This window comes from Mus caroli, chromosome 15, assembly GCF_900094665.2.
Source record: "Mus caroli chromosome 15, CAROLI_EIJ_v1.1, whole genome shotgun sequence".
NCBI classification, from domain to species: domain Eukaryota; kingdom Metazoa; phylum Chordata; class Mammalia; order Rodentia; family Muridae; genus Mus; species Mus caroli.
In genome coordinates, this window is record NC_034584.1 from 9,377,171 (window position 1) to 9,397,679 (window position 20,509).

Genomic DNA, 20,509 nt, shown 5'->3' on the forward strand with positions numbered 1-20,509 from the left:
GCAAGATGAACGTGTGGAAGGGTTTTGCTTGGTTTTAGAGAAACAGTGCGAGGTGGTAGGAGAGAGAGCAGGGATTACAAACACACTTGAGAAGCGGTGATCTCATCCTGCCCTGCTGCCTCCCGACAGTGGAGAGTATAAATCATCCAGGCAGGCAGGTACCCTATCTAACAGCGCACTGAGAAGATAGATTCCCAGCCTCCCTGACAGAGGATTTCTCTATCACTGACATAATTTGGCTCCTCGTGTCTGACCTGCATTCTGCCGGCTATCATTTGTGTGCCTTTTCTTTAATTATCATGGGAAATGGAGACCATCTAGCCACCACTCTCGGTATAAAAGACCTGTGTGGCATATCACTGTCAATTTTAATTGTATACTTCGCTCTCGCTCCACTATTGTCTTCTATTGAAGTCCTCAAAATAATAAGTCTGTGCCTTTGCCTTACACTAGGTGGCCCTCTTGGGTAGCTTATGCCTTTCACTATGGCTTCCCCCTAGAACCAAGAGCATCTAGGAAAGTTAAAGGAAGAATATCAATCTTCATGTTCTTATGGAAATTTAAGTCTAAAGTAATTGCAGGAGACGTCTCTGTTGAGACTGAGGGAACGTCTTGAAGTCTCAAAGGCAGAATCTGAGATTTGGAATATGTACTGGCCGTTGCCATTGCACCAAGGATCAACAGTCCCTCTGTCAGGTTTACAAAGCCTTGACTATGCTTCTCTTTCTTGTTTCTGATTTAAAATTAAACTTCAGTGAAGGCAAGAAAGGCTGTTAGGGACAGATTACTATTTGGTAAAGGGGAGGGTTTGGAAGGCAGTAAGGAAAAGGGCATCTAGAAGGTTTTGTATTAAAGTAAAATCTAGAGGCATTCTACAGCTTTCTAGAATCCTTTCCCTATTATTGAGGAGCAAGCAAACCTTACCCAATACTGATGGCGGCTGTAGATAACACCTCTGGAAAATAGCAGTTATAGGATCAGCGTCTGGGGTTTCTTATTCTCTGCAGGGACATGTAACTCCTCCCATCTCCTGCTGCCCTTGCTTGTACCAGTTCTCCCTCACCTGGCTCTCTTTTTTTTTTCCTAGTTCCCACTGTGTTCACCTTGCTATATCATAGTCCCTCCTTTTTCCACAATGTTTAGTTTTCCTAGAAAACCCTCTCCAGCCATTTTCCCATTTACTACCCTAGTCTTCTTTAGGTCAAATTCTGTGTTCATTAGAATCCATGGGAACCTTTCAAAAAGCACGCATCCCTAGTCCAGAGTTCAAAATTCTGATCCCTGGTGTTTTGGAGAAATGTGGGCACCAGTGCTGGAGAAGCCTCTTAGACCTCAGTATCGAAGTTGACTAGAATGTTCTTGAGAGGGGTTTCCTACGTGACCTTCTCTAGACAGCTTGGGTAAGATTTGCAGCTGTATGTTCCTGCGTCTGCTCGCATCTCCATCAGTCCGGTGATTGTCGTGGCTGACTGGTGTATGGCTTTCTTAGGAGCGGGTCCCTTCTGAAGCACTGTAAAAGGATGCTGTTGATCCTGCTGGGTCCTCAGCACCAACCTGGTGAAGCCATCAGCCTGCACTGCCACCGCGCTAGCCCCAGAACCTCGCAGCTTTGTTTCTGTTGTCAGCCTGGCTGTGTCCGTGGTTTGCCAAATAGATTTATTCTGAGGTTGGATTCAGCCGAGGACACAGATGGAAATGATCACTTTAATGAACTCCATTTGGGCTTTCATGATTAGGTAGAGAGCAAAGTCTGCCTTACCTTGTTTTACTTCGTGTTCCAAAGTCAGGTGGACTGCAGAAGTAAGGTTAGTCTCTGGTTTCCTTCTCCTCGTTGACTTCTTACTCTGAGCAAGAACTTAACAGAGATCCCTTTTAGCTATGTCCCTGCCCTAAGACCTGCCAGGGCTTGCGTTAAAGCAAAGCTGGTTCAAGCATCTCTTGTCTCTATCTACTCTGCCTCCCTTCCGTCATACAGAGTCACTACGTGGCCCTGCAGGAGGAGCTGTGAGGCTGGAAGGTGGCGCTGTGGCCTGGTGGCCAGCAGGGTGTCATCACTGCTGTGTGCTCAGGTTCACATTGGGCCCATTGGTCCTGGGGCAAGAACACACCATTTCCAGAGCATGTGGAGCTTCCTTATCCAAAGCCTGGATTCAGTGTGCTCAACATAACCATACTCCCAGAATAACTGCCCTCTCCGGGCAGGGTCTTTCAACTTGAAATCCAAACCACAGAAAGATAGCGCTTCCAGCTCATGAGTTCATGACGTTGGTGACGTGGGCTTCTATTGTTTGAGTCATGTACTCATGTCACATTTGACCATTTAATTTTTAAACTTCCTTATGGGTTTTAATTTATATGTATAGTTATTACTATATGTAAATTGTACAAAATAACATGCATATATTAATTTTAAAGGATTAGTGTACTGAAGAAAACCTGCAGTTAAGGGGGACTTGGGAATGAAAATGGAGCAGAGGCAGGCAAAGAGTTACAGTCTAAGATTCAATTCAGGCAAGTTTTATGGAGATCAAGTTGTGTTTCTGCTTCATGAATCATTGTCAGACAAATTAAGAACATATTGTTCCTTATTTATCTATTGTCAAGGATTCACTATCAAGCATTGAGAATAAATCTTGATTTTCATAAGCTTTGTTGACACTGTGGAGCCGTAGAGCATAAAGCTTGCATCTAATAAACACAGTGCTCTGTGGAGCAGTGGCGGCTATAATGCCAGCAGGGCTCCCAGCTGCTTCTGCCTGTCCTGTGTTCAGGAAGTCAACTATTTGTTTATGCTCCTGGTAAGGAAACATAGATTCAAGGACATTATTCCCCCGAGTTTTAGGGATCGGGGATAATTATGTCAGTTTTTTAAAAGTTTGGTAACTTTCCATCGTGGAATCTGCCTGCTTCCCTCGTCTCCTTTCCCATCTCTCACCCAGAGTGTGTTAAGTGTTGGTTCTGGGGACACTTGGAATGGATCTGTTGTATAATGTTCAGGCGCAGTGTCTAACATTACTATCGGAATAGTCCTTGGAGGGCTGTTAGTGGTCTCCAGCTACTGGTAGACATTTCTGTTTTGAATTCCTGAGGTTGAAGTCTATAAATAAATTGGAATCTGGGGCTGGGGCTCAGTGGTTTAAAGAGCTTGCTGCTCCTGCAGAGGATCTGAGTTCTGTTCCTGACACCCCTGTGGGGAGGCTTATCGCGGTTTGCTTGCTCTGGGAATCCCAGCATCCTCTGGCCTTCACATGTATGCACACAGCACATACACAGACTATAGATAAAGATAAAGGGTCTGAGTATGAAAAGACTGAGATACAGGGCACGTGATGGAAATCTTTGAAATAATAACAATATGAGTAAGTAGGTGTTTTAATAATACTGAAGCATCTCTTCCCTAAGTCATGTCGTATCAGAATTAGGACCCTTGTCCTGAAATATGCTTCTTGTAGACAGCTTGAAGCACAGGTTTGATTGGGAGATGTACCCCTGTAATCATTGGCGAAGACTGAATATTTCAGGATATGGAAAGTTTGTTTGTGGTAGTAAAAATGGGGAAGGTTTTCAAAATGTATTAATTGTACACAAAAGGGGTACAATTTACTGAGTTTAAGTTATATTTAAGTAAAATTATTTTTTTAAAGTTTTAATGTTTCCTGACCTGGTAGCTTTAAGCTTTTCAGTAGTCATATCTTAGTCAGATTGCTGTATATCCCCTCCCAAAATCCTGCTTACTGCTACTAAATAAGTAATTGGGTATCTAACTGCTTGGTTAAATCCAGGTAGTGGGGTGGGTGTGGGGGGCAGGTTAGTCATTAAGGAGACAGTTAAAGCATTTGGGGAATGTTGCAGTCACCTGAGGATAGAGACAGACAGTCACTTGTCTGCTGTCCCTTTGTGACATGTGACGGGTGGTGGTTGGGTTCAACACAGGAGCTAGAGAGAGACCAGAGCTGATGTGGTTTCTAACCGTACTCCATTTCCTTCTTACCAGTTGTTACGAAGTTCCTTAGTGAACAACAGAACGCAAGCCAAGGTAGCAGAGGAACTGGGCATGCAGGAGTATGCCATCACCAACGACAAAACCAAGAGACCCGTGGCCCTAAGAACCAAGACTCTGGCAGACCTTTTGGAATGTGAGTCCTGCCTACAGGGTGAAGCTTTTTGACTTGCAGGTCCAATGTTTACATTAAACCCACTAGAGCTTACTCTTTTTATGGTGATAGTGATGGTGATGATGCTGTTGTTATAGCTAAAGGACCTCTTTTGTGTTTTTCCACTTCTTTTCTACAGTGTTTTGTATAGCTCAAGTTAGCCTTGAAATGTCTGTGTAGTCTAATGTAGCCTTGAGCTCCTGGGCGCTCCTGCCTCTATCTCCTGGTATTATATGCTTGGATGGCCACATCTGTCTGAGTAACCTCTTTTGTTTTTGTTTTTTATTTATTTTTGCCTTTCACTAAGCCACGTGAATAATACATTTGTGTTGTTTGATCTGTATTCGGGGGTAGTCATCAAGTCCCTTTGTGTGAAACAGTAACACAATGTAAAGATCAGTCATTCAGAATCTCAGTCGTGGCTTTGATTTGGTTGGTTGGTTGGTTTTGCTACCCAGCACTCTTCATAAAGGGACATAGGAAAAAAAAACGATATTTTATTCACTAAATACCAAATTTGCCACCTATTGTTTTGAGTGAGAACAGACACCATCTTTTTCATGTTCTGATATGGTCTGGAAGCATAAATAATTCCATTATAGTTAATTAAGGGATTATGCACATAATTTTATTATTTCTAATATTACTTCAAAAGAACTAGAATATCTCTGGGCCTTAGAGCTTTTTATGATATAGTATTTTTCAGAATCGAAATTATGTAAAATATTAAAGCCTACTGTGTATGCCCACTTATTTACGGATTATGAAGGCAGTCTGACCAAGGCACCTGAAGGAAAGTAAAATCCAGCTGAAGTGAAGGGTGCCACTGCCATTTCTACTTTAGTTCAATAAAAGGTTCTTGCAGTCCTTTAAATAAATGCACCGTTTGTCCACTTGGCTAAAATTCTTTTAAGTGAGCCCGCCTTTGGAATTGACCCTTATCAATTCAGTTACATAAATTCTTGTGTTTTTGTTGAGTTTTTCTTAATTTGGGCAGGTCAAATCTTTGAATTTTCTCACTTCTTTCTCTGGTTATGAAACTTACCATGTAACTGGGACACATGAGTGGTGGATGTCAGGATACAGTTGGGATGTGCTTGCCCCTGCATTGTCTGTGCTCCACAGCTGGCATTTCCTGTTCCCTTCTCACGAGATTAGCTCGGTTATGGTCCCAGGGCTCATCCCTGATCCACACTACAGTATTGGGATAGACTTTAGACCACTGGTTCTCAACCTGGGGGTCCAGTGAGCCTTTCACAGGGGTCACCTAAGACCATTATATGTTTATATTCTAACTGTAACAAAATTACAGTTAAGTAGCAGCAATGAAAGTAACTTTATGGATGGGGAGGGGGAGTCACCACAACATGAAGGACTGTGTTAAAGGTCGCAGTGTTAGGAGGTTGGGAACCTCTGCGTTAGACTATTTGCTTAGCCACTGGCTAAGGGCAGTTTGGTGTCTGCTCTGTGATTTTTCATCTTAATCACACATCTGTGTTGGTGCTTCTGGTGCTTTACTGATAAAGGGTGCTGTTTGATTTGAAGAAAAAAATAATTGTGCTTAAAAGAAAAGAGTGTCTAGGAGTCAAAAGCCTTGTGAAAATACTACTTAAAAGCTTATAACCCTTAGGGCTGGGTGGCTCAGCAGTTACAAGCACTGATGGGTCTTGTGGAGGACCCACATCCTGTTCCTGCCACCCGTGTTAGCCCACGTATATACACGTAATCACATATGAAGACTGATAAGGAGGGATGCTCAGCGCATGCTGTTCCTGGTCAATAACGGTGGGCTGCTTGTTTCACTTGTTTCTCAGCATTTATTGCAGCGCTGTACATCGACAAGGACCTGGAGTACGTCCACACTTTCATGAATGTCTGCTTCTTTCCCCGGCTGAAGGTAAGTGCCCCCGTTCCCAGTGTGCGCACGTTCCCATCAGTGCGCTCACACTTTGCTTCGTTGGCTTCGGATGGCTCTGAAACACACTACTCAATGCTTTGGGGGATTCCCGCAGGAGTTCATTCTGAATCAGGATTGGAATGACCCCAAGTCGCAGCTGCAGCAGTGTTGCCTGACCCTGAGGACAGAAGGGAAAGAGCCTGACATCCCCTTATACAAGTGAGTGCTCGCCGTCTGCCAGCCATCGGCTGCAGGGTGCTTAGCTATCACCCGTGTGCTTAAATGGAAGACGCAGGGACTTCTCGTGACACTAGCTAGGCCCTAAAGCACTCTGTCCTCGCTGTAAGAGGGTGCTTCTTGATTGTCTCTGCTTTCTCCTATCTGTAAATTCCTCTGACTACTGCCTGGCACAAAGATACACTGCGGTCAAGGTAGAGCAGTTATGTGCCTGTGGTATGTGTTGATCTTTAACATGTATTCATGGCTGTGATCTCTGCATGTGAGTGCCAGGAATCGAACCTGGGTCCTCTGTAAGAACAGCAATTGCTCTTATCCCCTGAGCTGTCTATCTCTTAGGCCCCAACATGAAGTAGTTCTTCTGTATAGGTTTTTATTTGTCTGATTTCATGGATGAGTAACGGACTGTGTGCTGCTCCTAGCAATATTTGGGTTCTACCTGTACTTTCCCCGGAGCCCCTGTTGACATCTGTTATCTGAAAGGCTGTCTCCCAAGCTGGAGAGAAATGGAACAAATGTTTACTGCTGCCACTTCGTTACCCAAGTCCTTGCTTTTCCCGGAATCGGAATCAAAAGTTGCCTTCCACTTGTGACCTCGTGTGTGACCTGAGAAGGGGTTTATCACAGAGTTAAAGAATGATTAGAGTCCATGGCTGCCTCCCAAGGCACTGTTGATGCTGGGTTAGGGATGCTCGGAAATCCAGCTTCAGTGGGCCGGAGAAGACTGGGAACACGGCTGCTCTTACAGGGGGACCCAGCACCCACACTCGGCCCTCACCCACCTGTAACCCAGCTCCTGGGATCGGTTGCTCCTCTGGCTTCTGGGCACCTGCACATGTTTACCTCTAGTTGGTGGCATGACCCTGAGAGGGCGGGCTCCTAAAAACGAGCTGGGCTAAAGTCTCATGCAGTAGCCAACTTTACTCAATGCATCAGACAGCCTATGCTCTGGGGTTACGGAGAATCTCGAGCAAGGCGCTCGCTCTCAGGGACTAGCCACACGTAGCAAAAACATTGTTTTTCCTCTGTAGAGGCACATGAAAAACAACAGCTGAAGTAAACTCACTCTGCTGTCTGCTACATCTGGGAGGAGCACACAGACATATTCCAAGAGTTCTGTGTTTTGAAGTCACAGTACTCTTGTTTTGTTTTCTTGGAGTTTTCTCACAAGCACTCAGAATTCTCACAGACTCCATTCTTGGACTGCGTTCCAACACACCTACACGTACACATACATGTATTTCTTATTAATTAAAAAAAAAAAAGGTCCAGTTTCAATCCTGTTTCCTCCATGCCTTTGGGAACAGAGGGTTCGAACACCCACACTGAGGCAGGTGTGCTCCTCCCGAAAGCCCCTCCTTTTGGACTTTTCTAACTCCAAAATATTAAAAAGAAAAAGAAAAATCCAACAGTTGACAAGCTTTTGTGGCGCTTTCTAAACAGAGGCTAGAACACTAGTCGCTTTATGGGAAGAAGCTGTCAGTATAAAACTATTTTCTTTATTGGAGAAATCCCTAAGTAGAAACAGCTTATCGATCTGTCTAATAAGCATAATGAATGTCTAAGCTATGTCGTATGATTGAATCCAAGATTTTCCCCATCAGAGCGATTACTAAGGGTCAGTACTAAAGACAGTGCGTGTCTTCTATATAACACGGGGCTGATGAGCAAGTACCACCTCAGGCCGTCAGAGTCACCTTTGAGTATGTAAACAGAAAGGAAATTACTGTGTTCTCTGCCCATGAATCCTCCACAGAAATCCATGGAGACTTTGTTCTTTGTTATCAAGATGGTAGGGTTACTCCACACGGTCTTCCTGATTACTGTGTTTATTCCATTGTCATTCTTGGCTACTTTTAATTTCCCTTTCCCATGTTATCAGGTTTTTTACATTTGAAATCTGCACCTTGTCATTAAATCCAGAGTACCCGCAGCTTTGTTTTTTAGTGGTTGTGTTATAGGATTGCCATTATAGCATATCTTTGAAATGATCACAGATGTTTCAGAAATTAAATATATTTTCTGATCTCTTAGGTGAAGTACTAGACATTAGACGGAATCCATAAAGGGGGTGAAACCATTCAGGCGTGTCTCGAGGTGTTATTACTCATTTATTGCTTTTCGCTGTGATGAGCATTGTAAAATAACAAACTGAAGCCCGCAGTTCTTCCTAATGAAAGTTTGTTAGTTTTGTGGTACTAGAACACTCATACTGAGAACTTGTTTTAAAGGGTCATGTACTTAACTGTGAACCCTCAGGTACTATTCCTATGTGAGAAAAACATAAAACTACAATGCACTTTTTTATTTTTAATTTCCTATTTTAACGCTCTAGATTTTATTAAGTTAGCAAATCCAAAATTGAATCACATTCTTTTTCCATACTTCTTGTTATTTTTATGTTCTTCTTTCTGGCATTAAGAATCAAGGTTTTGGGGTTGTTTGTTTTTTGTTTTTGTCAGTTTATATAATAGCAAAATAATTGAGGATTGTATCATAATTACTGTTCTTTCATTGCAGGACTCTGCAGACAGTGGGGCCATCCCATGCGAGAACCTACACTGTGGCTGTTTATTTCAAGGGAGAAAGAATAGGCTGTGGGAAAGGACCAAGGTATGAGAAGAAAACACTGAATTTCATGGAGTTTATATCTGTGTTTAGGAAAGTTCCTACCTCTGCAGTGTGTGTAGCAGTGTCTTCAGTTATAGCAAAATGAATCTGGAGGACTAACGTCCCCTCTAAGCCAGCTGAGACCCTTGGTAGTTAGCCTTGGGCCAGGCATGCCATCATACAGGCCTTGTTGAGAACACTATCATCAGCTGCTAACGAGTCAGTTCCACCTGAGTTCAGTCTCAGCGGATGTGGGAGGTGTGCTGGGGTGTGCATGACACCTTAGTCTATGCTTCAGTTCCGATCACTTGAGCTTAGTGGGCATGCGTACCATATTTCAAGATAAAGAATTAAGTATATAATCTCTGTCTTGCCCGTGTCTCTCTCTGTATTTTACCTTTTGTGGTTAACCTTTACATGGAGTATTTCAGACTTAACTACTTCAGCCCTAATCTAACGGCAGGGACTCTGTTGCAGTATTAGTATGGAACCGATACTTTAAAGAGCTTTGTGTAAATGAAAGGCATTTCTGCATGCTCCTGTGTGTGTTCCTAGCCGTGTAACTCGGTGTGTGATGGAAGTAATCACATGAAATTTTATGCACAAGATATGTAGATCAGCATTAATAATTTGTGTTTTGGAAGAAGAAAGCCTTGAAAGTCTACCTCACCTGTATTTTCTTCAACAGCATTCAGCAGGCGGAGATGGGAGCAGCAATGGATGCACTGGAGAAATGTAAGCCTGTCTCCTTTTCTGCAATTACAGCTCCATTTCCTTCATGGAAGGAAATGAAGTAGAGGTGTCTTAAGTTTTGATAAAATGTGATCGATCATTTGTTAATAATTTTCCTCCGTACCGAGCACAGTAGAATGTGTGCTATGGATGGAGCAGATTGCAGTTTCCGAAGGTGGTCCTGGGGGTGGTTTACATTTCCCCATCCTCCCATAGTCACATAAACCAGGCTTGGTGACACATGCCTGTGTAGTGCCAGCACTTGGGAGGTAGATTCAGGGCATCAGGGGGTCAAGGTCACCTGTAGCCACACTGTGAGGTCAAGGTGAGCCTGGGCCACGTGAGAGCTCACCTCAAAGCAAAACAAACAAAATAAAAATTAAAAATATGAAAGCTGGGTGTGGTGGCACACACCTTTAATCCCAGCACTCAGGAGGCAGAGGCAGCAGATCTTTGAGTTCAAGGCCAGCCTGGTCTACAGAGAAACCCTATCTGGGGGGAAAAAAATCTGTGTAGGCATAAACATATACATGGGAAGTTTTTTTGCTCATTTGTTTCTCTGTGTAGTTTTTAACCATTATCTTATTTAAGTTGGGTAGCAACTACATACTTCTGCATATATATAGAGAGAGCATAGAGAGTGGCTTCCATTCTGTCTTTCTTAATATTTGCATGCTATTTCCTACTGTGGATTGCCATATTTCATTGATGGTTTTCTTATTATTTTCTTATTATTATTGTGGTTACTTCACATGTGTGAGTCTCTCTCCCCCCCCACCCCCCCCGCGCGCACGCGTGTGTGTGTGTGTGTGTGTGTGTGTGTGTGTGTGTGTGTGTTCGTTCGTTCAGTATCTATAATAAACATCTAGATTGTGGTGCATTTAATTCTGAAGATGGATTGTCTCAAGAGTGAAAAGCCCATGCTGAAGGACTTCAGGTGCCAGTTGCTCGTGTAGAGAGCTGCCTAGGCTGGCAAATTGAAGGCACGAGTACGGGCCAGTCTTCTCCGAGGTCTGGTGCTTCACAGAAGAACCTGTGGGCACAATATGCTAATGCTTCGAGAACCAGCTAAAGGAGTGGGGGACACTGAATGCACAGGCTCAGAGTGAAGTGTCCCAGGATTCTCAAGCTTGAGAGAGGTTCCAGGAGAGGTTAGAGGGCCTCTAGCCAAGTGGAAGTCAGCGGAAGTGGCTTACTGTTCAGAGGCAGGGAGGGTAGTTAGTGGGGACAGAAGCCAGGGTCTTGCATCTGTAGAATCTACACTGAGAGTTTTGCATTGACTTTCTTGGAGAATGTTTTCATTGATTGTTTGTATAAATGCACTGTCATTTATTGAAGGAGAGTGGGATTCTTTTTTCCAGTTATAACAATAGAGTCCACCCCCACTTCTGATGCATATAGTCAGCTATAAAACAGTACTGGAAAAATGACTAATTTTGAGACAGACATCCCCCAAGAGGATGATAGGAGTGAATTGCTTAAATGCAGGAAAGTAAATTGGCATCATGTCCCATTCTTAAAGAAGTTTCTACCTTTTGGTCCTGATTCCGTTTCTAGGAACCCAACTTCAGGTTCTGGATACTTGGATTCTGAGCTACAGCTCACAGGCTGCAGTGTTCATGACTACTTGGTATATAATAGCATAGTTCAATAATGTGGAGCAGCACAGTAATAGTTAAGTGAGCGCTGTCCTGAGGATCGGCACACGCATTCTGTGAAGGACCAGCTGCACAGATTTAGGCTTTGAGGGTCATAATCTGTCTCAGTTACACTAAATTCTGACATTGTGGTACACAGACACAGGTGGTGTCAAATGTCCATGTGTCTGTTTTATTTACAGAAACCAATTGAGAGCTGTATTTGGCTTAGTGGCAATAGTTTAGCAGTTCCTGAATATCCAAGTGTGATAAGTTTGCATCTGTTGAAATCCTGCCATTGGAGACCGATACTGAGCTACAGGAAGTGCTTGTACTGAAATAAAGGAAAATATTCTCTCCATCAGTACATAGCCGTGTAGGGCAGGAGAGTGAAGGGATTCTCACTGTTTATATAGTGTATGTGTACATACATAAAAACATACAGACACTTACATTTGTCACTATATAATGTCATAACACTTTTCTGAACATAGTTGTGGATATGTTCTGAGAGCTTGTTCATGGGTAGATCTGAACAGTGGAACTTCTTAATACAAACTCAGATACACGGTCAAATCTACTGAGAAAATGGGGCCTGTTTAGCATACGCTTGCCTTTACAATGGAGTTCTGGGGATTTATTTGACAAGGTTTTTTGTTTTTTTTTTAAGTATGTACAGCATTCGAAGTAAAAATGTATGCAGTATGTAAGGACTCAGTATTACTGCTTTCTTCCAAGTGCTTTTTCCACTTTGTCCCTGTCTCCAGCCTGTAGTGAAGATGGGATATAGAAAAGGGAGATAAAGAATTGACCCGGTGCATATAGACAGACCCACTCCATCGCATTCCATCTGTAGAGCAGACAAGTAAACAGACTTGCTTTTGTCCCAAGCCACACCCCCTCCCCTCCAACTTCCTGCGTGAAATACAGAAAAGTCCTTAGCTGGCCAGGCAGAGCTGGTCCTTTCTCATAGTGTTGCCAGATAGCGGGTGTCCTTTATGACCCCTGTCTGCGTGTTTGCTGACTAAGGACACAATTCCATGTCCTCATTCCGTGCTTGATCTCCTAGCTCGTGGTCACACTAGTACTGTGCTGCACATGAAATGAGAAATGAAGAGTTTCTAAATCTTAGTCCAGATTTTCCTTGAGTCTGAGCGTTACATGGGGTCAGGTCTCAAACTAAATATAGCCTATCTGTAGCACTGAGTGACAGCCCTCCCTTATCCACATGACTTACCTGTGCAGAGAGAGCTGTGGCCTTTTATGGTGCACTAAAGATAGAATTGGTCAGGGACTCGGGGGCTTATAATGTGGCTTTCCTTGTGCCTGACACGGTTCTGCTCTTCTGGGAAACTTTCCTTCATGTAATCATGGCTATGCTAGTGGCGCTTGCTGGAAGCTTTTAGCCTGAACTTTTCCAAGCCATAAACCCCACATTCCTGCTTGCTTTCTTTCTGTCTCCCTTGAAGTCACTCGTTGTAGAGAATGCTGCTTAAAGCGTCTGCCTGTTTGGAAATCTTGCAGAACCTTATGACTTTGTTTTTTAAGTTACTGTATGTTTTGGTGTTTTTAATCTCTCTTACATACACCAGATATTGAAATTAGAATCTGAGATGCCAATCCAGACTTGTGGTGTATGTATGTGTATAACAAAAGAGTAAAAAAAGAAAATAAGCCATCCTTAGCCTCAGTTTTATAAAGTGCAGTTCTGTGTGGGTGCTGATTACATGTGTGCCTGTGTGCGTGTTTGTTTGTCGTCCTCTGCACCCATGGATATCCTTTATTAAGTATTAAACATATCTCCTTGTGTCAGATAACTTTCCCCAGATGGCCCATCAGAAGCGGTTCATTGAACGGAAATACAGACAAGAGTTAAAGGAAATGAGGTGGGAACGAGAGCATCAGGAGAGAGAGCCGGAGGAGGCTGAAGACATCAAGAAGTAAAGGAGGGCAGGAGTGGCGGAGCCTGGCCTTCCTGAGAACTGGGACTGTGGCCCATCGAGAGCCAGCCTGGTTTCCCTCAGACAATGAATGAAGTGTGCCCATTGAAATAAAACTCAAACCACACTGCGGCTGTTGTCTTAATGATTAAATGTTCCGTATCCAGCTGGATGGTCTTTGCTACAGAGTATTCGATTTCTATTTAGTAGACGTGCAGTATTCCCTCTATTTTGCTCTTTGAAGAATAAAATTCAGGCAGGCGTGCTCTATGGAGTAGTTGCTTTCTGCGTGAGGTGGGGACTTCAGACTGTCAGCTGGCAAGGGATATACTCACTTGACCAGGTATTATTTGTTTCCACTGCCTGTGGTAACAGCTTTACTCTTTCTATTATTGATCACATTTTCCGGCTTTCATCTGGTACTGATACTGAAGTTAACCCATTCCAAGCAGTGCGGTGAGTCCTGTCTAAGGGAAGCCTGTTCAGCCTCTAACCAGTTACTGGAGCCAGAGAAGGACTCGGTCTGAGTTACGCCTGTTCTCTGAGACATCAGAGTGGGCGAGAAGTTGTTGTGCTGAGCCGGAACATCCTTTAAACCAGCTGCGCTCTCTCTCTGGGGTTTAGAGAGACTTTGGGAGCGTTTCCGAGTCTCCTGAAGTTGGATTTGATTTTCTGTGTGTGGAGGATGGGCACAAAGGTCTAGGAGTCAGGAAGAAAGCCCTCGTAGCTTAGCAGCTTCTCTTGTGGTCTCCCAGTCAAGAGACAGGACATTTTAAAAGTTATTTTACACTGAACATCAAGGGTTTCTTGTTAACCAAAGTAAAACTTGTAAGACAGATGTGCTTTTACTCGTGATTTCAGCAGGCTTCATAGAGCAAATGCCCACGGTGTATCAGGTACTGTTCCAGCAGTGCATGCAGGGATGCAGCCATGAACAACACAGGCCATACCCACACCTCAGGGAGCTCGTGTGCTAACGTGAGAGCACAGTCAGTAGGGAGGTTCGTGGGTGCAATTGTAATCGGGGTGGTAGAGGAAGTCTCCCTGAAAGGGCATCATTGAATTAAGATGAGGAGGACTGGAAAAAACCAGTTAGGGACCTGGAAGTGTCCCTTATAATGATACATTACTGCTAAAATACCCTTTAAAGCTTCAGCAGAAAGAATTGTTACTTTGAAACTATGAGAAAGCACAAGCAAGAAAGTAAATTCCTTGTGACTCCATCACCCATAGAGTTTGTGTATCCATCAGACCTGGGGGAGAGGCGGCACACACCACTCAAGCATAATCAATTCAGTTCTGTGTATTCACTTTCCATTGCTGTTTTTGAATTACCTGGCATGGTGTGTTGAACATGTTATTGTCAATGGCTGTATGAAGGTACCATCTTTAGCTAAGATACTGAAAGATGTGTAGGTTGTGCACATGTACACATGTGTATACATACATATCACATGTTCTTGCTTAGTACTTTCTGAGGAAGCTGGGGTCAGCCCTGGGGCTGGGAGAAGAACTCATTTTGAGCCACTTGTTTCCAGCATGTCTTCTTTGACATTGGTAGAAGCAAAACCAAAATGCAAGGGAAGATACTTAGAATTATAAGAGAGATGTCTGTGTCTGTGTGTATGTATCTGTGTGAAGTATCCTATGACACATATTTGGGTCAACACAACTCTTGGGGGTTCTCTACCACATGGCTTCAGGGATGGAACCCAAGTCACCCTACAGCAGGATGCTTTTACCTGCTGAGCTTTGAACTGCTTTTTAAATAAACAGTTAAAAATCTTAAATCCCTCAAAGTAATGCCAAGTCCAGCATGCCAGTCAAGAACCTTTATTGGGACTTGTAGGCCTCTGCCCCTTTTCTGCTTCCCAAAGTGATATGAAGTCATACAGCTTCATATATAGAGGATATATATGTGTGTATAGCTCTTGTCCTGGACATATCAGAGCAGAATGACAGCTGTGACCACAGACTCAGCCCTGCCTCTTCCCCACCCCAACCCAGTATCATGCAGTGGCACAACTGAATGTGAGTCCATTTTGGTCAGTGACTCTGAACGTCCCTTGGGTGTGATTGACAGGACAATCGGATGATGGCACAGATGCAGATGAAGGATTCCAAGGGACTGGAGGGAGGGCAGCCCAGCCTGCATGGACATCTCGCAGGAATTTACAGTAGGGTTTATGGGTCTGGAATAGTGCATAGGAGCTGCTGAATGTCTGGACTAGGCAGAAACACCCATCTACCATAGCTGAAACCTGGGGCCTATCCACCCCTGTACCTGATGCTGTCGTGACTATTGCAGCTGCACTTAGCTGCAGTTAAATGTTTTTTGGCCCATCCATAAGAAGACCACTGCTCCCTCGCCCGTTGCCAGGCACTGCCCTGAACCAGCTCACAGGCTCCTTGCACTGATCCTTGTGTATCAGAAATTCCTCTGGGTGCAGATTGAGAGATGTTAAAATTGACAGCCATGAAATGGTCCTACGCACAAATTAGGGATTCTCAGAGCACGCTGCATTCAGAGGTTTACTAGAATTTGTAGCATATACTACATCCTGGGTGTAACGATTCAAAGCCAAGTCCTTGCCCTAAGGGAGCTCACTGTCTAGAAGAGGAAATACCATTGTGTGTGAGGTGCCACACAGGACCAGGAGTTGTTCCTTCTGGAAGGTTGGGGTTCAGTCTTGTTCTGGTCAGGAGGCATGGCCTATGTGGACAATACCACACCCTCCTGGACAAAAAGACTTTCAAGTCAAACATTTTACTTAACCAAAATAGTATTGTGACACCATGAAATTTCCACCAAGTTTTAATTTCCGACATGCAGTTGGCTGGCTCAAGGAATAATTCAGATAAGGTTCATGATGTACGTACGTTTGGGTTTTGTAGACTCTTCAGTGACTTGACTTAAAGGTGTCTTCCACTGCTTTTCTGACCAGTTGAAGAAACCAGGTTAATAGCTAAGATTTCATGGCTGTGAACAGACACCATGACCAACACAAATGCAAGTCTTATAAAGGACAACATTTAATTGGGGCTGGCTTTCAGGTTCAGAGGCTCAGTCTGTTACCATCAAGGCAGGAGCATAGTGGGGCCCAGGCAGGCATGGTGCAAGGAGGAGCTGAGAGTTCTGCATCTTCATCTGAAGGCTGCTAGCAGAATACTGGCTTCCAGGCAGCTAGGACTAGGGTCTTAAAGCCCATGCCCACAGTGACACACCTGCAACAAGGCCACACCTCCAAATAGTGCCACTCCCTGGCCCGAGCATATTCAAACCTCCACAGTCAACACATGGAGATCATTTTTCGGTCCTAACAGTTTCCAGTGGTATCAGTTGCCCTTTCCCTGTATCTTTTAGGTTAGGTTTGGAGCCTCAATTTTAGATTTGAGATTAGAAAATTTTGACAAATGGCGTATTTTAGGAACAGCCTCTCTCCAGTCATTGTTTCGTTTCTTGTCTTTCCTTTTCCCTTCTTCTCTTCTCTTCTCTTCTCTTCTCTTCTCTTCTCTTCTCTTCTCTTCTCTTCTCTTCTCTCTTTCTTTCTTTCTTTCTTTTTGTAATAGGTGGTTGGGCTGGTTAGCTTTATGTCAGGAAAGCTACAGTTGTTTTAAGATGCTAAATTTGTGATAATTTGTTATCTCCTGGCCTCCCTGTGGCCTCTAGAGTAAAGCCCAACTTTTTTATAGTGGCATGAAAACCAGACACAACCCTGCCTACATACTGTCCAGCCCACACACTGTCACTCCTGTTTCCTCCAGGGCCTTTTCCACCCCAGCACGTTGCTAATCAATCCATTCTTACCTTTTGACCTCAGCTCAGGTACTAATTGCAGCCAGTCTTTTCCTGGGCCTCCAATGAAGTGCTCGTTATTAGACTCTGCCTGGTTCATTCTAGTCTCACCATACTTATGCGCTTTCTGTCTCCCTCACCTCTTTCTCCTCCCACCTCACCCCCTTCAAGGTCCCACTGAATGTCCTGGATCTACCTGCCCCTGCCAAGTGCTGGCATCAATGAGATGGGCCCAGATCTCCTTTTTCAGAATCTCTTGGTTTACCTACTATTTTAGTCAGGGTTTCTATTCCTGGGCAAAACATCATGACCAAGAAGCAAGTTGGAGAGGAAAGGGTTTATTCAGCTTACACTTACACACTGCTGTTCATCACCAAGGGAAGTCAGGACTGGGACTCAAGCAGGTCAGAAAGCAGGAGTTGATGCATAGGCCATGAAGGGATGTTCCTTAATGGATTGCTTCCACTGGCTTGCTCAGCTTGCTTTTTTATAGAACCAAGACTACCAGCCCAGAGATGGCCCCACCCACAAGGGGCCCTATCCCCTAGATCACTAATTGAGAAAATGCCCCACAGCTGGATCTCATGGAGGTACTTCCCCAACTGAAGCTCCTTTCTCTGTGGTAACTCCAGCCTGTTTCAAGTTGACACACAAAACCAGCCAGTACAATTGACCCCTTGTCAACTTGACACACAGACACATCACTAGAAAGCCTCAACCCTTACTTTCTTATACATCCCCAAGATCTAAATAATTTTAAGAGTCCCACAGTCTTGTATATTAAAGTTCAATCCCTTTAAAATGTCCAATATCTTCTAAAATTCAAAGTCTCTTAACTGTGGGCTCCACTCAAATACTTTCTTCCTTCAAGAGGGAAAAATATCTGGGCACAGTCACAATCAAAAGCAAAAATCAGTCTCCAACCATCCAATATCTGAGATCCAACTCACAATCTTCTAGGCTCCTCCAAGGGCTTGGGTCACTTCTCCAGCCTTGCCCTTTGTGGCACACACGTTGTCTTCTAGGCTCCAGCTGCCTGTACTCCATTGCTGCTGCTGTTCTTGGTGGTCATCTCATGGTACTGGGATCTCCAAAACACTGCATGACCCCTTCAGTCCTGGGCCATCAATTGCAGCTGAGGCTGCACCTTCACCAATAGCCACCTTCCATGGCCTCTCACAGTGCCGAGCCTCAGCTGCTCTGCATGACCCCTTCATGCCTTCAAAACCAGTACCACCTGGGTGACTCGTACACATTACCAAGTCCTGCTGTTGCACGAGGTACAACTTTGGCTATCTCTGGAACACAGCCTCTTTGTGCTCTCAGAAAAACACTTCCCAGAAGATGTCACCTCAACAATGCTGGTCTTAATCACAGCTAATTTCTTAGCTCCAGCTAGCCAGCATCAATAGTCCCAGTAATGCAAAGGTTTCACTTTAGTAGTTCTCATATCTTGTTAATCACAGCTGATTCTTCAGCACTGGCTAACCAGAACCACAGTCTTAACAATCAAAATAGCAATGGCCCTGATAAGACACTTTAATCTTCCCTCTGGGATTTCACAAGCCAGGCCCCCATCTTCGGCACTGTTCTCAACATTATCTTCCAAGATCCTATACAACATCCCACAGAATTCTTAACACCAAATGGATCTTTGAGCCCAAAGTTCCAAAATCCTTCCACAGTCCTCCCCAAAACATGGCCAGGTTATCACAGGAATACCCCACTCCTGGTACCAATTTGTTTTAGTCAGAGTTTCTATTCCTGCACAAACATCATGACCAAGAAGCAAGTTGGGGAGGAAAGGGTTTATTCAGCTTATACTTCCATGTTGCTGTTCATCACCAAAGGAAGTCAGGACTGAGACTCAAGCAGGTCAGAAAGCAGAAGCTGATGCAGAGGCCATGGAGGGATGTTCCTTACTGGCTTGCTTACACTGGCTTGCTTAGCTTGCTCTCTTATGGAACCCAAGACTACCAGCCCAGAGATGGTACTACCCACAAGGGGACTTCCCTCCTGATCACTAATTGAGAAAATGCCTTACAGCTGGATCTCATGGAGGCACTTCCCCAGCTGAAACTCCTTTCTCTGTGATAACTCCAGCCTGTTTCAAGTTGACACACAAAACCAGCCTGTACACCTACCTTCCCTCACTGGTCCACAGCTCTGGATGAGCAGGATCATCATTGATCTACCTTGGAAGCACTGGCTTCTTGCACTGTTTTCTGTTACTTGTGGATTCTATCACTGTTCAACCAATAAACATAGCTGGGCTCCTCTTCGAACAAGCCTCAGCGACCTCAGCAGTCACATGGCTTCCCTTACACCATCTTCCTGACTAATGATCTTGAGACTGAGGTGAAGGGACTGACCCCTTGGAACCCACTGCACCACGGCTACCCTCGCAGGATCTCCACTCGAATTCAGCATGGAATGGACATGTAGACTGGGCCCCAGGTGCCTAGAGAAATCCAGCTAGAAGCAGGGTGCCTTTTGTTTTCCTGGACTTGTCTGCCTCTCAGCAGCAGAGGCTTGGGAGTGTGATAAGACAATAACAGCCTCAGAAAAGAGTTGAAGGTGACAGCACTAACTGGTGGCATGGGAGAGGCTTTCCTCACCAACGCCCATTGTCTCCAGCCTCCTCCCTCTCCATATACTTCACTACACACCAGTGACCTTTGCTTAATTTTATATCGTCTTTTATAACACATCTTGTTTTCATTTCCAACTAAATGGTCACCAAACTGCTGCTGTTGAGTACTTAGGGCGTTGTTCTGAGTTTAATTCTAAATCAAACTGCCCCCCCCCCAGCTACATTCTTACTCCTGACTCCCAAAGCTGGGGCCCAGAGACTTCCCTTTGAAGAGAAGCACCCTCTCGCGCCTCCCCCATTTCTGCCAGGAACCCCATGGCAAGTGATCCAGCTGTCCCAGCACTGAGTCCTTTTACTTTATATTAGGAGAAAGTTTCAAATGGACCTTTTATTTTGTTTTTACTTTTTTAAAAATCCGGCAGCTCATCGTTTGCATGCTGCGTATTAGCCCCTTGTGGTTTGAAACTCTCCGATAAAACAACTCATAATGAACATGCAGTCAGACGTAATGGTGACGAGTCTTGTGCTCACCTCTGTTATTACAGTAATAGGGCACTCCTGCAGCTGCGAAGAACAGTGGCTGCCCCTGACTAGAATTTAGCCAGAAAGATCAAGAGAGAGCCCTAATTGCCTTTCTTCTTAGATCAAACAATTGACTTAATTCTCCAGGCCTCCACGCGGAAATGTGTTTGAGGAGATTCAAATGGGTTACTACAGAGGATTAAGGTTTTCTCTGCAGATTATACTTTTATGCCCTGTAGTTCATTGCTTGAAGTGTTAAGTAGTTTTGTCAAAATAAGCAGGGCTGCAAGGATTTTTAGAAACTTACAAATCACCTAACTCTTGCTGAGTAACACAAGGGACTCTCTCCCCCTTCACCTTCTTTTGTTTATTTTATTATTTTAATTTAATG

The 20,509-nt window shown here is 44.2% G+C and overlaps 1 protein-coding gene across 3 annotated transcripts in view; it reads left to right on the forward strand.

The window, feature by feature from the left end:
• Positions 1–13,467, forward strand: part of Drosha (drosha ribonuclease III) — a 105,991-nt gene extending 92,524 nt beyond the window's left edge. For 2 of the 3 annotated variants that reach the window (XM_021182952.1, XM_021182953.2), the window contains 6 exons: positions 3,995–4,136; positions 5,969–6,051; positions 6,167–6,270; positions 8,809–8,901; positions 9,587–9,633; positions 13,081–13,467. In XM_021182952.1, the coding sequence (XP_021038611.1) occupies positions 3,995–4,136; positions 5,969–6,051; positions 6,167–6,270; positions 8,809–8,901; positions 9,587–9,633; positions 13,081–13,211 (600 nt within the window). In that variant the 3' untranslated portion in view covers positions 13,212–13,467. The remainder of the gene's footprint in view (positions 1–3,994; positions 4,137–5,968; positions 6,052–6,166; positions 6,271–8,808; positions 8,902–9,586; positions 9,634–13,080) is intronic. The other variant, XM_021182954.2, reaches the window with a different exon arrangement.
• Positions 13,468–20,509: the final 7,042 nt, after the last annotated feature.